This window comes from Chrysemys picta, chromosome 6 (genome assembly GCF_011386835.1).
Source record: "Chrysemys picta bellii isolate R12L10 chromosome 6, ASM1138683v2, whole genome shotgun sequence".
In the NCBI taxonomy this organism is placed as follows: domain Eukaryota; kingdom Metazoa; phylum Chordata; order Testudines; family Emydidae; genus Chrysemys; species Chrysemys picta.
In genome coordinates this window covers 61,182,185-61,196,832 of record NC_088796.1, presented here as the reverse complement: position 1 = coordinate 61,196,832, position 14,648 = coordinate 61,182,185, and the positions used below count along the sequence as shown (strand labels likewise).

The following is a 14,648-nucleotide window of genomic DNA, read 5'->3' as shown; positions in this document are numbered from 1 at the left end:
TTCCAAGGGCTCCAGGATGGAGGCAGCCAGCTCAGTGCTCGCCACTATAGGGGGTTTAATTTTAAGAGGATTCTTATTTGGGCATGTCTGAGGATTTTGTTTTCAGGGTTTTGAAATCACTATCACTATACAGAATAAACCTGTCCAGTTTGTTTCGATTCATGGACTCTCTACAGAAAGGAATCAGATTATGAAATTCCCCCCCTGTGGAGATAAGATTTAAAAGAATGCTAGTTTTTTCATTATTCTCAAATGCTTTGTCTTCCTTTTCCTTTGGGAAGGAAACCAAGGAAGATAGAGAGATACTAGAATAGTCCTAATAGAATCCTCAGGCTCTGTCTAGGGTCACATACTGCACCTGTCATTGTGGTGTCCAAGCACTCCCTCAAAATGATTTCTTAAGTGAAACAAGAGGAAAAGATGGTCTAAGAAAGAGGCTTTGACATACTCCTCCTTGCTATATCAGTTCCCCCTACTGCTGATGAAAAGAGCTTTACAATGAAAGAAAACAGTGCCTGTATGTCTCCGGTTTAATAGATGTTTCAACTTTGCTTCTCCCACTTTCTCTGCTTCTCAAGAAAGAGGAAGTGAAATGGAGGAACCAAAAGTCAGGAAGCTATGTAAATGGGGAAGGCAGCAGCATTGATGTGTTGGATTAGCTGTCTGAGAATCTGCTGTGGGGGAGGTGATTGTACCTGTGCCACCTGGTAAGATCAACACCAATATGCATGACGCCAATAGACAGGAGACATCTCCATGCCTTGCTAGGCCTATGTTCTTCTGTCCCCTCAGCTACCATGCTCCAAGAGCATTGCTGGTGTAACCCTTCGGCCCATCTAAGTTGGCAGCAACAAGGGCCGGGTTCTGTATCTAGGGGTTCCGTTTCAATAACGCAATGCAAAACCGGCTCGAGCCCCCACCCAGTGACCTGGGACAATTACATACCACCCCCCTGGGTGCCTCTAAGAGGCAATACTTCCCCTCTCGCAAGCACGGAGTCTGCGTGTAACAGAAAATGTTTAATAACATGAGGTAAACGACATCAGCATTAAATTGGAAAACCACCACAAACAGGATTCATAACACAAACCATGAGCAAAAAACCCACCCCAGCAAATTGGGCTGTGTCCTTTCCCTTTGGTTCTTGAATCCAGCAACCCAAAAATCACCCAGAGTCCCCAAAGTCCAACACCCCCAAAGTCTCTTGGGTCCAGCAACCACCTAAAGTCCCAAAAGTCCAACAGACCCCAAAGTCTCTGTCCCTGGTCAGTGCAGCCCCAGAGTAAAAGGGGGGGGCACGCAGGGTGTTAAGGGGCACCTTACGTGATCCCAGGCCGGCTGGCCATCTCTCTGTGGGGTTCCGCCACAGCCTTCACCACGAGCCAGTCCACTTCCTGCCGTCCCACAAACTGCTCCGCTCCGCTCACCGACCTGTGAGCCGCTCCAGCCGTCCCCGCAAACAGCTCCGCTCGCCTTCCCTTGGGCCGCTCCAACCGGCCCCGCAAGGCTCCGCGCCACTCGCTGCTCCTCCAGTCGTCCCCACAAATTGTTCCACCAGCTGCTTAGCAATATAGCTTCAGGCTCCCCCACTAGTTAACAGCACTCAGTGATCTCAGCTCTTAGTAACTTTAACTCTTTCGGTGATTTCAGCTCTTAGCAATTTCAGCTCATAGTAGGGGAGCCCCAGTGCTAGTGCACCATTGGCCCAAAGTGAATTCAGCTCAGCAGCCTGTAACTAGACTCCTAATGGAATCAAAATTAGCTCTGACATTCAACTGTGGAGAGAGGAGGTAGTGCAATTGGTGTTTCAAACCCTCAGAGGGGGCCCATACCATCAGGTACAAATACCTGTCCCCGTCCTCTCTCCATTCACTGGGTTTTGTAACCCATGCCCCTTGTCAAGCAAGTGCTACTTAGGTAATGGTGAAGGACTCACTCAGTCCTTCTGTCATACAACAGTTCCACTGGCCTTGATTCACAGAATCAGGGTAACAAAACTTTATTCTTCCTGCCCCAATAACAGAGAAAACTGGGGATCCCACACCAGCCAAAGTAACCACTTTGAGTTGCTGTTGTTTCATGCCAGGCGAGTGGGTGTGCCTATGCAAATAAGATCAGCCCTGCAGTTCTTTTCCACACTTGTCATAATTTACCACCAGATGTCAGGGTAGAGCTTAGAGTTCATCCTGACTCTGCTTACATCGGTTTCCTGCGAGACAAGGATGTCTGGCTTCTTCTGTTTAAAAACAAGGCCAGTACTGCTGAAGGCTCATGAGTAGACTGCAGCTGGAAGTGCCACTTCCACCATTGCTGGTAGTTCAAAGAAAGTCTACAAAAACAACAAGGAGTCTGGTGGCACCTTAAAGACTAACAGATTTATTTGGGCATAAGCTTTCGTGAGTAAAAACCTCACTTCTTTGGATGCATAGAGTGAAAGTTACAGATGCAGGCATTGTATACTGACACATGGAGAGCAGGGAGTTACTTCGCAAGTGGAGAACCAGTGTTGACAGGGCCAATTCAATCAGGGTGGATGTAGTCCACTCCCAATAATAGATGAGGAGGTGTCAATTCCAGGAGAAGAAAAGCTGCTTCTGTAATGAGCCAGCCACTCCCAGTCCCTGCGTGGACTCCTCCTGACGGTCGAAATGACAGACTGGACCTCTACATAGAGTGTTTCCGCAGACGTGCACAGGCTGAAATTGTGGACAAACAACATCACTCGTCCCATAATCTCAGCCGTACAGAACGCAATGCCATCCACAGCCTCAGAAACAACTCTGACATCATCATCAAAGGGGCTGACAAAGGAGGTGCTGTAGTCATAATGAACAGGTCAGATTATGAACAGGAGGCTGCCAGGCAACTCTCCAAGACCACATTCTACAGGCCACTATCCTCTGATCCCATTGAGGAATACCAAAAGAAACTACACCATCTGCTCAAGAAATTCCCAGCTACAGTACGGGAACAAATCTACATGGACACACCCCCAGAACCCCGACCAGGGGTATTCTATCTGCTACCCAAGATCCATAAACTCGGAAACCCTGGACGCCCCATCATCTCAGGCATTGGCACTCTGACAGCAGGATTATCTGGCTATTTGGACTCTCTCCTCAGACCCTACGCTACCAGCACTCCCAGCTATCTTCGAGATACCACCGACTTCCTGAGGAAACTACAATGCATTGATGTTCTTCCTGAAAACACCATCCTGGCCACCATGGATGTAGAAGCACTTTATACCAATATTCCACATGAGGATGGACTACAAGCTGTCAGGAACAGTATCCCTGATGAGGCCACAGCAAGCCTGGTGGCTGAGCTTTGTGACTTTGTCCTCACCCACAACCACTTCAGATTTGGGGACAACTTATACCTTCAAGTCAGTGGCACTGCTATGGGTACCCGCATGGCCCCACAGTATGCCAACATTTTTATGGCTGACTTAGAACAACGCTTCCTCAGCTCTCGTCCCCTAGTGCCCCTCCTCTACTTGCGCTACATTGATGACATCTTCATCATATGGACCCACGGAAAGGAGGCCCTTGAAGAATTCCACCTGGACTTCAACAATTTCCACCTCACCATCAACCTCAGCCTGGACCAGTCCACACAAGAGATACACTTCCTGGACACTACAGTACAAATAAGTGATGGTCACATAAACACCACCCTATACCGGAAACCTACTGACCGCTATACGTACCTACATGCCTCCAGCTTCCATCCAAGACACATCACACGATCCATTGTCTACAGCCAAGCCCTAAGATACAACCGAATTTGCTCCAACCCCTCAGACAGAGACAAACACCTACAAGATCTTTATCAAGCATTCATAAAACTACAATACCCACCTGCGGAAGTGAGGAAACAGATTGACAGAGCAAGACGGGTACCCAGAAATCACCTACTACAGGACAGGCCCAACAAGGACAATAACAGAACACCACTGGCCATCACATACAGCCTCCAGCTAAAACCTCTCCAGCGCATTATCCACGATCTACAACCTATCCTGGAAAATGATCCCTCACTCTCACAGACCTTGGGAGGCAGGCCAGTCCTCGCTTACAGACAACCCCCCAACCTGAAGCAAATACTCACCAGCAACTACACACCACACCACAGAAACACCAACCCAGAAACCTATCCCTGTAGCAAACCTTGTTGCCTACTCTGTCCCCATATCTACTCTGGCAACAGCATCAGAGGACCCAACCACATTAGCCACACCATCAAGGGCTCATTCACCTGCACATCCACTAATGTTATATATGCCATCATGTGCCAGCAATGCCCCTCTGCCATGTACATTGGCCAAACCGGACAGTCCCTCCGCAAAAGAATAAATGGACACAAATCGGACATCAGGGACGGTAACATACATAAGCCAGTAAGTGAACACTTCAATCTCCCTGGTCATTCTATTACAGATTTAAAAGTCACTATCATTGAACAAAAAAACTTCAGAAACAGACTTCAAAGAGAAACAGCAGAACTAAAATTCATTTGCAAATTCAACACCATTAATCTGGGCTTGAATAGGGACTGGGAGTGGCTGGCTCATTACAGAAGCAGCTTTTCCTCTCCTGGAATTGACACCTCCTCATCTATTATTGGGAGTGGACTACATCCACCCTGATTGAATTGGCCCTGTCAACACTGGTTCTCCACTTGCGAAGTAACTCCCTGCTCTCCATGTGTCAGTATATAATGCCTGCATCTGTAACTTTCACTCTATGCATCCGAAGAAGTGAGGTTTTTACTCACGAAAGCTTATGCCCAAATAAATCTGTTAGTCTTTAAGGTGCCACCAGACTCCTTGTTGTTTTTGTAGATACAGACTAACACGGCTACCGCCTGATACAAAGAAAGTCTGTAGTTTTGGTTGCTGTCTGCAGGAAAACCCATGGAGAGAGATTGAAAAAAGCAGATATACAGGAGAGAGTTGCTCTAGGGAACAGTCTCCATTACAAAACTACACTAGTTTTTGCCTCCTTCCTGAGGCTATAAATCCTAAAATGAAGTAAAGGGAAAGCTTCCCTTCTGGGAGACAGTGCCAGAGAGCTGCCTCTGTAGCAAACAGAAGAATAATACTGGGACTACAATGGGAAAAGGATTTAAAAGGATGTATTAAGAAGAGTTGCCTTTGTGGATGTAGCCTAATCTCACTAGACTCTCTGGGCTGCTGGATACAATGCATGAGAAAGCATCTATATCTCAACATCATGAGTCTAATGATTTTCATATTACAAGAACAAAGTGAACATCCTGAAGTAATTAAAGCATACCCAATAAAACAAGTTATACTCTCACAGAATAAAGAAATGAAATGGGACATTTGTTATATTTGCATTTTACAGCACTTGTAGAAATAATTTATAGTGTCTTCCTCCAATTCTTAGCACATGTGCAAGAATATTTCTTCAGAGATTTGACAAAAATGTAGACTTATGTAAAATGACAAATGCAATTAGTTCAGACTTTATTGTTGCATAGATAGATCACTATTATTCAGCACTGAATGGAACTTTTTTTTTGTTCTTTCTTGTAGGTACATAATTTGATAAATTATGTAAGAATATCTACAGTGCGCAATGAGGTCCTTCACTAAAGCAAATGAGAGCTGCGTGAAATGTAGAGTCAGGCAACAGCTCAGGGACAGATTTATTACCACTCTGATCTTTCTTCTCTCTAGTCTTGACTTTCATCTGCTTCTCAAGGAAATATGCTAAACACTGACTTTCTTTTTCTCTAAAATTCTCTCCTCTTCCCTACATTGGCACTTCCATTCTATTTCCCAAAATCTGTGCTTTTAAATTCTTTCCACACAATACCAAGCTCTCAGGAAATCCATTTGCTGCTTCCACTTTAACATCTCTCTGTCTCCACTGTTAAAAGCCTGATTCATGCCTTGGCTCTCTTTCACCTCATCACTAAATTCTTCCTCTCTGGCTCCATTCTTGTCACCTCATCTCTGTTCAATCTATCCAAAGTACTGCTGCTAAAACGTTCTTCTCTCCCTGGTACTCCAGTCATGTAACTGCCCCCACCTCAAAACTCTTCAAAGGAAAGGGCCACAAGTGTTCTGCATCAAGTTCAAATAGCTCATCCTCTTCCTTCAAGGCTACCCACAGATCTGCCAACCTACAGATCAACTCTAGTTTTCACTACTTCCCACTCATGTCATCCACTCTACTCAGTTTTCCCTCTGCTTCTTTCTATCACTTTCCCACCCCTTGATTCCCAGAATAACCTTCTACTTCAAGTGAGCCAACCAATCTCTCCTTCAAACTCTTCCAACCACATTTCTGTCACTAATCTCAGCTCCAGTGTTATCTGCTCCCTCTATTTTGCCTTATCCTTCTGTGCTCCGTCTCATTAAAAAATAGGGGACAGAAACAAACTAAATTATTTCAGTTCTTTGCAAACAACATTTTCTTAACAAACAACAAAACCACCTACCTCTTGAAGAGCAATTTCCTTTCCCCTTATTTCTCCTGTCTCTTTTCCTTCCATCCCACCCCCATTGTGTGTTATAATCTTTCATTATCTATCTAATGCATATGGTAAGCATGTTGGATCACAGTGTCTCCATACTTGTTTGGAAAGTGCCATACACATCTACACTGCAGTATACAAATTAGCAATGAGATAATACCATAGGGGACCTCTAAGCAGGCACTTAAGGTCTAAAAGTGGCTTTAAAAACTGCAAGTTGCCTGAATGTGGAAGCAAGAGCAATCTCTCTGGTGGAGCAATACTACTCCCTAAAGAGTGGAAACAGGTGCTGGATGAAGTAGGAAAAGAATGCAGATTCAGTAGCCAGTCTAGTCTATGTAACTTAGATTTTTGCACACAGTTGATCTGGGAGCCCCAACCTCCATATGAGAAGCAGCAGTAGATAATAGTTGTAATAGCAGCTAAAGGACAGCTGCAGTCACACCCCATCCATTAGGGTCTGAGAATCTTGTTTCTAGCCCTTGTACTCACGTTTTCCCAATGAGGCATAAAACATCAAGACAAATGTTCTTTGAGTCAACATTTGCTAGAAATTTAAGAAACAATGAGTGAAGAAGCTCATGTAGTAAAATTAAAGCTTGAGCAATAGAAATTCAGTCTCAATATTTCTGGTTTAAAGTTCTTACCAGATATCTTAGGTTTAAATTTTCTGTCTTCCCATAGCAAAGGTCTATGAGGGTCATAGGTTGTTTTTCTAGGTTTCTTCCTGATATCATCCACGATAATGCAAGATTATCCATAGCAGTTGCCTAAGAAAAGGACAGAAAATGAAAAAAATAACTTATGTAATTGTTTATTTTAACCAATTAAGTTCATACGTACGTAGCTAAAGCTAATTATGTCTGTAATCCCAAAATTAAGGAATGGAGTGATGGTTTGGATAAAATTATAATATCCTGTACCACCAGAAAAGCCATACTTCTTGCTTAAATTAGTTATTCAACACACAGAACAAAAAAGCAAAAGCAGTTGACAACAACAAAACAAATTCACTTTAAAGGTGAACTTGAATGCTCATGTCTGTCTCATTTATTTTGAGGGAACATTTCAGAAGATGGAAAAATCAGTGAAAAGTATTAGTAACCATGGCATCCCCAGTAAATCTGTGCTAAAAATATGAAGAACCCACCAAGACTCAGAGTGGGTCTGTACTTTTTTCACTATCAGGAATATCAGCCAGGACTATGAAAATTTAACAGATTTAAGTGTAGGCTTTTTTTCACAGGTCATTTCACAAACTTGGCTCCCCTATCTGTGAAACGGAATGGTGGCACTTACTCATCTTTGTGAAGTACTTTGTGACCTATGGACAAAAAGTGCTATACAAGCCTACAATATCATTATTATTATGAGAGTCATGGTACCCTAACCCAGGGGAATTGAGCCTACTTCCCTCCTTTTCAGAGCGTTGCTTCCCTAATTTAAAGTCTGTTCTAGGGTGGAAAAGAAATAGCTTAATCACAGTTTCATCCCCACAGGGCAGAAGGAGCTGGGAAACATTCCCTCTGCCAGTAGCTTACTCCCTGAGCACAGGCAGAAGGGTATCTTACCATTAGAGGACCCTTTCCTCCAGAGCCTGAAATGGAACCCAAGATTCCTGAATCTCACCATTTTTTTTGCTGTCAGCAAATATTAGTGAATCCCATTGCCAAAGTGTGCATCTCATCCCCCTCTATATGTTGCTCCACACCGAGGATGACAGCCTACTACTGCTATCAGGTACACCATTGGCTCAAATGACAGATTTGGGCTGTGGATAGAACTGTTTCTCTACAGTAAGTGTGGTTCTTCAAGGTATCAAAGTCAGTGTGGATCCCACTGTAAGCACACATGTGACTTGTGCATGAGACTGTTTTTTAAACAAGCAGTGTCCATTAGGGCCAGGCGTGTACCCTATGCCTCTTCCTGCTCCCTTGCAATAGCATAAAGAGTGGGGTTAGGGTTAGGGTTGACATATACAGACCAGAGAAAGGGCAGAAACCTCTTGCATGTTTTATGTAGCGTCAAAAGCTTGAGAAGATTTGATACATGGTGTGGACTTCTGCAGAATCCAGGAATGCTGAGATGTGTGATTATCCAGGTGTGCCCTTCATCCCAGTAGTGAGGCATTCATAATGAGTGCCTTTGTGGGCTAAGGGTGAACAAACTGAACCCCTACGCAGACATTATCCTTGGTTTCTTCACCAGGTGAGTATTGTCAAGATGTTGTGAGCAAGCTATAGTCACTTCTCCTGGGAGTCTCTGCTTAGAGCATACATTGTATTCAGCCATGCCTGGTGTTACTGTAGAAGAAGTGTTGTGACGGGTGTCACATAGGTGCATGATGCCACATGGCCTTGCAAGACCAGACAGGATCAGATTGATGTCTGGGGTCTGAGTCAAAGCTGGGTAATGAGGTCCCTCATCACAAGGAATCTGTCATGAGGTAAATAGGCCTTGCTTATAATCCAGTTCTATAATTGGCTTTTTGAACGTACAGACAATGTACGAAACAGGGAAGCTAGCTCAGGTCACAGCAGAGATGAGATGGTACAGCTTACACATTCTGGTGTCAGCAGGAGCAGATGGACAAGATGAGGAAGATTAACAGCCGCCTCAGGAGAAACTTTGCTGTATTCTGGACTGGATGATGGACAACACTATGAGGATGTTGCCATCTTTTTGAAGAAGGGAGTGGAGCTTGAGTGGAAATCCATCAGCAGCAGACTTATGAGAGCCAGATTGAAAAAGAAACACAATATCACCACCCTGATTCAGTGCTATGCTGCGACAAATGACAGTGATGAAGTAAAGGACAAATTCAACCTTACATTACAGGAGTACCACGCCATGATCTAATTAGCATCATGGGAGACCTGAATGTAAAAACTGGTAAGGACAACACAAACAACGACACATCAATGGGAAGAAATGGGTATGGCACCATGAATGAAAATGAAGAGAGTCTTGTTGATTTCTGCAGTGTGAATGATCTAGTCATTGGCGGAACCCTATTTCAAAATAATGAAATTGACAAGCTAACATGTTCTCCAAATGGTACAAATAAGAACTTGATTGACCATATGATGATCAGTGGGAAATGGTGATGCCCTCTGACAGATGTGAAAGTGAGAAGGGATGCAGATGTTGGCAGAGACCATCATCTTGTGACAGTCTCCATCAAGCTAAAACTGAGAAGTGTGGGTCCACCAAACAAGGGACATAAACATTATGACATTGACAAGCTGAAGTCTCCTGAAATACAGAAAGTCTTCATTCTGCAGTTAAAGAACAGGTTTCAGGCACTTGCAGACCTTGATGATCTCGCTCGCCTATCACATACCCAACACCATATACAAGAAAAAACAACTCGACTCACTTTCAAACAGCAAATTGGACTGAAAATCAACTGCAATAAGACCGATATCATTACTTTTAATATTGCCTCACCATCACCAGTACGGATAGAGGATTATGTTCTCACCAACGTAGAAACATTCACATACTTGGGTAGCACCATCAGCCAGGACAGTAGAATAAGCCAGGACAGCTGGAACAAAATCAGTAAAGCCAAGAACACCTTCAGGAGCTTAAATACTTTCTGGAAACCACCAAAACACAACACCAAAACCAAACTCAAGATTTTATCAGAGCTGTGTACTTTCAACATTACTTTATAGTGCAGAATGCTGGGGAATGAGAAAGTATGATATGTTCAAACTGTCTTCTTTCCATACAACCTGCCTCAGAAAAATCCTCTATCTTTTGCCCAGAACAATCTCAAACCAAGATCTATTCACACAGTGCAGCCAAGAAGATATGAGCACCATCCTTGCCAGGAGGCATTGGGGATGGATTGGCCATGTGATTCAGATGGAAGCTGATTCCATCACCAGAGTAGCAATAAGATGGACACCTGAAGGCAAGCAAAAATGAGGCTGCCTGAAAAACATGGCGAGGAGTGGTGGAAGCCAAGCTGAAAAACCTGGGGCACAGCTGGGGAACCATTGAAAGACTTGCCAGAAACAGACAGGAGTGGAGGAGCTTCATCGCTGCCCTAAACACTAAAGGCGTAATGGGAACATCATGATGATGATAATCAAGTTCAGACTCGCCCAATAAACTGGGTCCCGGTCAGAAAGGGGTCTCATGGAGAGTTTCATTAAGTGTCTGTGGAATCTTAACACCCAAAGCTGCCTAGTACGAGGGGGGGATGAGTGGCAGATATCACACTTTGAGGGAATGTGTAATTCCCTGAGGTGGTACAGGCAACTCTCATGCAGCTCACGCACAGAGAAGACCCCAGGGAAGGCCAGCCTTCACTAAGCTAAATATTTAAGATAAAAACTATTTACAAGTTATTTATGGTTGAAATTCAAGCAGAACACTAGAAGGTTAGTGATACAGAAAGGTTCCATCCCAAAACACAAGTGGCAGAAAGGAACTGGAGAGACAGTCTGCACTGCCCCTTATGCCATTGCTTCAGAGCATGATGAGGTGAAGGAGGCAGGCATGGACCAATGGACACTGCTATTGAACAGATTCCAGTCTTGGGCTCATGGATTCTATTTCTATTTAAATGAAAATAAAAAAAGAATAAAGACAGAAAAAGAATTCTAGAACAAAATTCGATGCAAACTGTTGGAACTGACGCAATATTTGTGCTGACAGACTTTTGAGCTGTACCTGCCTTGTGGATGCAGTCTGGTGGTACATTGCAATGACTCAAAATTTAGATTTTCATTAAGCTGCTGCACAGTGCTACAGTTTTCATAAAATTATGTTTTCTCTTTTGAAAAATGTACATGGACTATAATTATTATAAGTGAAAATAAAAATGTCCACTACCAAAATATTCATAATGGAACCCCAAAAAATGTTATGAAAAAACAATTGACAGAGGAGATTTTTACAGCAAAGGTGACTACCCATGATTTTGCCACAATTACAAGCATTATGTACATTATTATTATGCCAAGTTCTCAAAGCACATTGACTTATTAATGATGATGGGATTATTACAATTCTAACACTCTAATACTTGCACCTGACCCCCCTCATTAACCTACTGCCTGCATTTAAAAAAAAACTGATACATGAGCACCATGTGTATCTCTCCATTTCTGAATATACATCAAATTAATTAAATAGTACACAGGGTGCAATTGTGGCTCTTGATGAGAAACCAATTTTTCTCTCATATGCACAGTTGAACTACAGAATTAACTTTAAGCACACGTGACATGCTATATGTCCAAATACTTAGGGAAAACAAGCCTTGAAGCCATATGTGCAAATTTTCACCCTCTAGAAGTCCTAAAGGGAGGTTTTTAGAACAATACAGGTTTAATTTCATTCTTCCAGACTCAATAGCAATGCTATCTCTGAAATGAATTTCATCATTAATTTATATTGTTTCCTTTAGTTCCTGTGAGAACTGAAAAAGCATATGAAGGATCTGAAATGGTTCTAACTTTTAGGCTAGCCTCTTTCATTATTGCCCATTTTTAAATTAAGACAATAAATAAAAATGGTCCAATAAAATAAGACATTTCTTTTATTATCTTGAAAATAAAGATTTATTTTCATATCTATTTCTAATGGGCCCAATTTTCAGAAGTGCTGACCCCACAAAGCTGCCACTGACAAGGTAGTTTTCATTTTATATTGCAATATGCAGTTTAGGGAGTGTGTCTTGCAGTTTCTCATTAGGGTAAAGATTCATAAATGGTGAAGTTGCTGTAGTGCTTTGGAAACTGTAGTGGCCAACCGTCACTTTACCATTGACGTCTACAGTGAACATGCAGAAAGACCTTTCTGAAATCAAATCTAATGGATTTGAACAGAATTATGACCTAATTTTGTTAAACTTCTTTATACATAATTTGTACTATATGACTATGTGGTATATATTATTAAATATTACATGGTAAAGGTGAAACATGCCTAAGGCAAAGACCTACTGGAAAAGGGCAAATATAGTGCCAATCTATAAAAAGGTAATAAGGACAACCTGAGGAATTACAGACCAGTCATCTTAACTTCAGTACCCGGAAAGATAATGGAGCAAATAATTAAGCAATCGATTTGCAAACACCTAGAAGATAATAAGGTGATAAATAACTGTAAGCATACATTTGTCAAGAACAAAATAGTGTCAAACCAACCTAATAGCTTTCTCTGACAGGGTAAAACCCTTGTGGATGGAGGGAAGCGGTAGATGTGATGTATCTTGACTTTAGAAAGGTTTTTGATACTTTCTCACATGACCTTCTCATAAACCAACTAGGGAAATACAACTAGATGGAGCTACTATAAAGGTGGGTGCATAACAGTTGGAAAACCATTCTCACAGAGTAATCAGCGGTTCACAGTCAAGTGGGGTTCTGGACTGCAAGGACCAGTTCTGGTTCTGTTCAATATCTTCATAAATTATTTAGATAATGGCATAGAGAGTACACTTATAAAGTCTGTGGATGATACCAAGATGGGCAGGGTTGCAAGTGCTTTGGAGGATAGGATTAAAATTCAAAATAATCTGGACAAACTGGAGAAATGGTCTGAAGTAAATAGGATGAAATTCAATAAGGACAAATTCATAGTACTCCACTTAGGAAGGAACAATCAATTGCATACATACTGAAAGGAAATGACTGCTTAGGAAGGAGTACTGTGCAAAGTGACCCAGTAGTCATAGTGAATTACAAGCTAAATAGGAGTCAACAGTGTAACACTTGCAAAAAAAGCAAACATCACTCTGGGATGTATTAGCAGGAGTGTTATAAGCAAGACACAAGAAGCAATTCTTCTGCTCTGCTCCATGCTGATTAGGTCTGAACTAAAGTACTTTGTCCACATTATGGATAAATTGGAGAAAATTCAGAGAATAGCAACAAAAATGGTTAAAGCTCTAGAAAACATGACTTATGAAGAAAGATTGAAAAAATTGACTGAGGGGGCACAGGATAACAGTTTTCAAGTACATAAAAGGTTGTTACAAGGAGGAGGAAAATAAATTGTTGTTCTTAACCTCTGAGGATAGGACAAGAAGCAATGGGTTTAAATTGAAGCAAGGGTGGTTTAAGTTGGACATTAGGAAAAACTTTCTAACAGTCAGGGTAGTTAAGCACTGGAATAAATTGTTTTTGAGATAGGGCAACCAGACTTGAACACAGCACTTCAGGTACAGAAATACCATTAATTTATATAGTGTCATTATGTTATTTTCAGTATTATTTTCTGTCATATTCATTATACATCTTAATGCTTTATTTGCTTTTTTGACTGCATTATTCTCTCCAGAATGAAACCCATAGGGGAAATCCTGGCCCCACTGAAGTCAATGACAAAACGCCCATTGACTTGAAGGAGGCCAGGATTTTATCCCAAGCCTTTTTCCTGAGTGGTTTCAGAATGCAACGGTATATGTAATGGGTTTACATTATTCCTTCCAGGATGCATTACCTTGCGTTTGCCAACAATGCTGCCCAGTCTCCTAGTTTTGTTGAGTCCCTCTGAAGTTGCTCAGAGTCTTTGCTAGTCTTAATTAACACACAATTGTGCATCATCTGAAAGTTTTGTCACTTCACTGCTCATCCCCTTTTTCAGAATGTAACATAATGCATAGGCACAAGCAGAGAGTTAATGTTGGCATTTTATGACTTGTGAGAGCTCCGCTTTGCAACCTGCATATTAGTATAATATAGCTTTTTGTATGGATTTGACAAAATGTATTTTCTTAACAGTTATGCAAATTACACTTAGTTACTATGGTGATAAGCAATGTATGCAATAAATTGAACATATTCAGTAGCAGCCAAGTAATTTCTGTTACTTCTTGGAAAAGCTGATTACTTTGAGCCTAGGACAACATAAATATATAGCAACATGTATGTTTAAAAACCTAAAACACTACCAAAACAAGACACTCCACTGCACACACTTCTCTCCCTAGGGAAAGGATCAGAGAACAAACATGTGACTGATGTTAGTCACTGTTATATGTCCACAGGATCGGTGCTACGCCCCCAGCTTTGAAACAGTCTCTTGGAGAAACCCCTTTGATGTGCCAGACTTCCAGGGGTTTCACCCTTCCTTCAGGGTAGGCCATGCGGCCTTACCACCACCTGAGACTGAAT

The 14,648-nt window shown here is 42.1% G+C and overlaps 1 protein-coding gene across 5 annotated transcripts in view; it reads right to left on the bottom strand.

Moving 5' to 3' along the window:
- Positions 1–14,648, bottom strand: part of LOC101949263 (uncharacterized) — a 155,267-nt gene that overhangs the window by 66,976 nt on the left and 73,643 nt on the right. For all 5 annotated transcript variants that reach the window (XM_042840403.2, XM_005284052.4, XM_005284051.5 and 2 more), the window contains one exon: positions 7,158–7,280. In XM_042840403.2, coding sequence (XP_042696337.2) covers positions 7,158–7,280 — 123 coding nt within the window. The remainder of the gene's footprint in view (positions 1–7,157; positions 7,281–14,648) is intronic.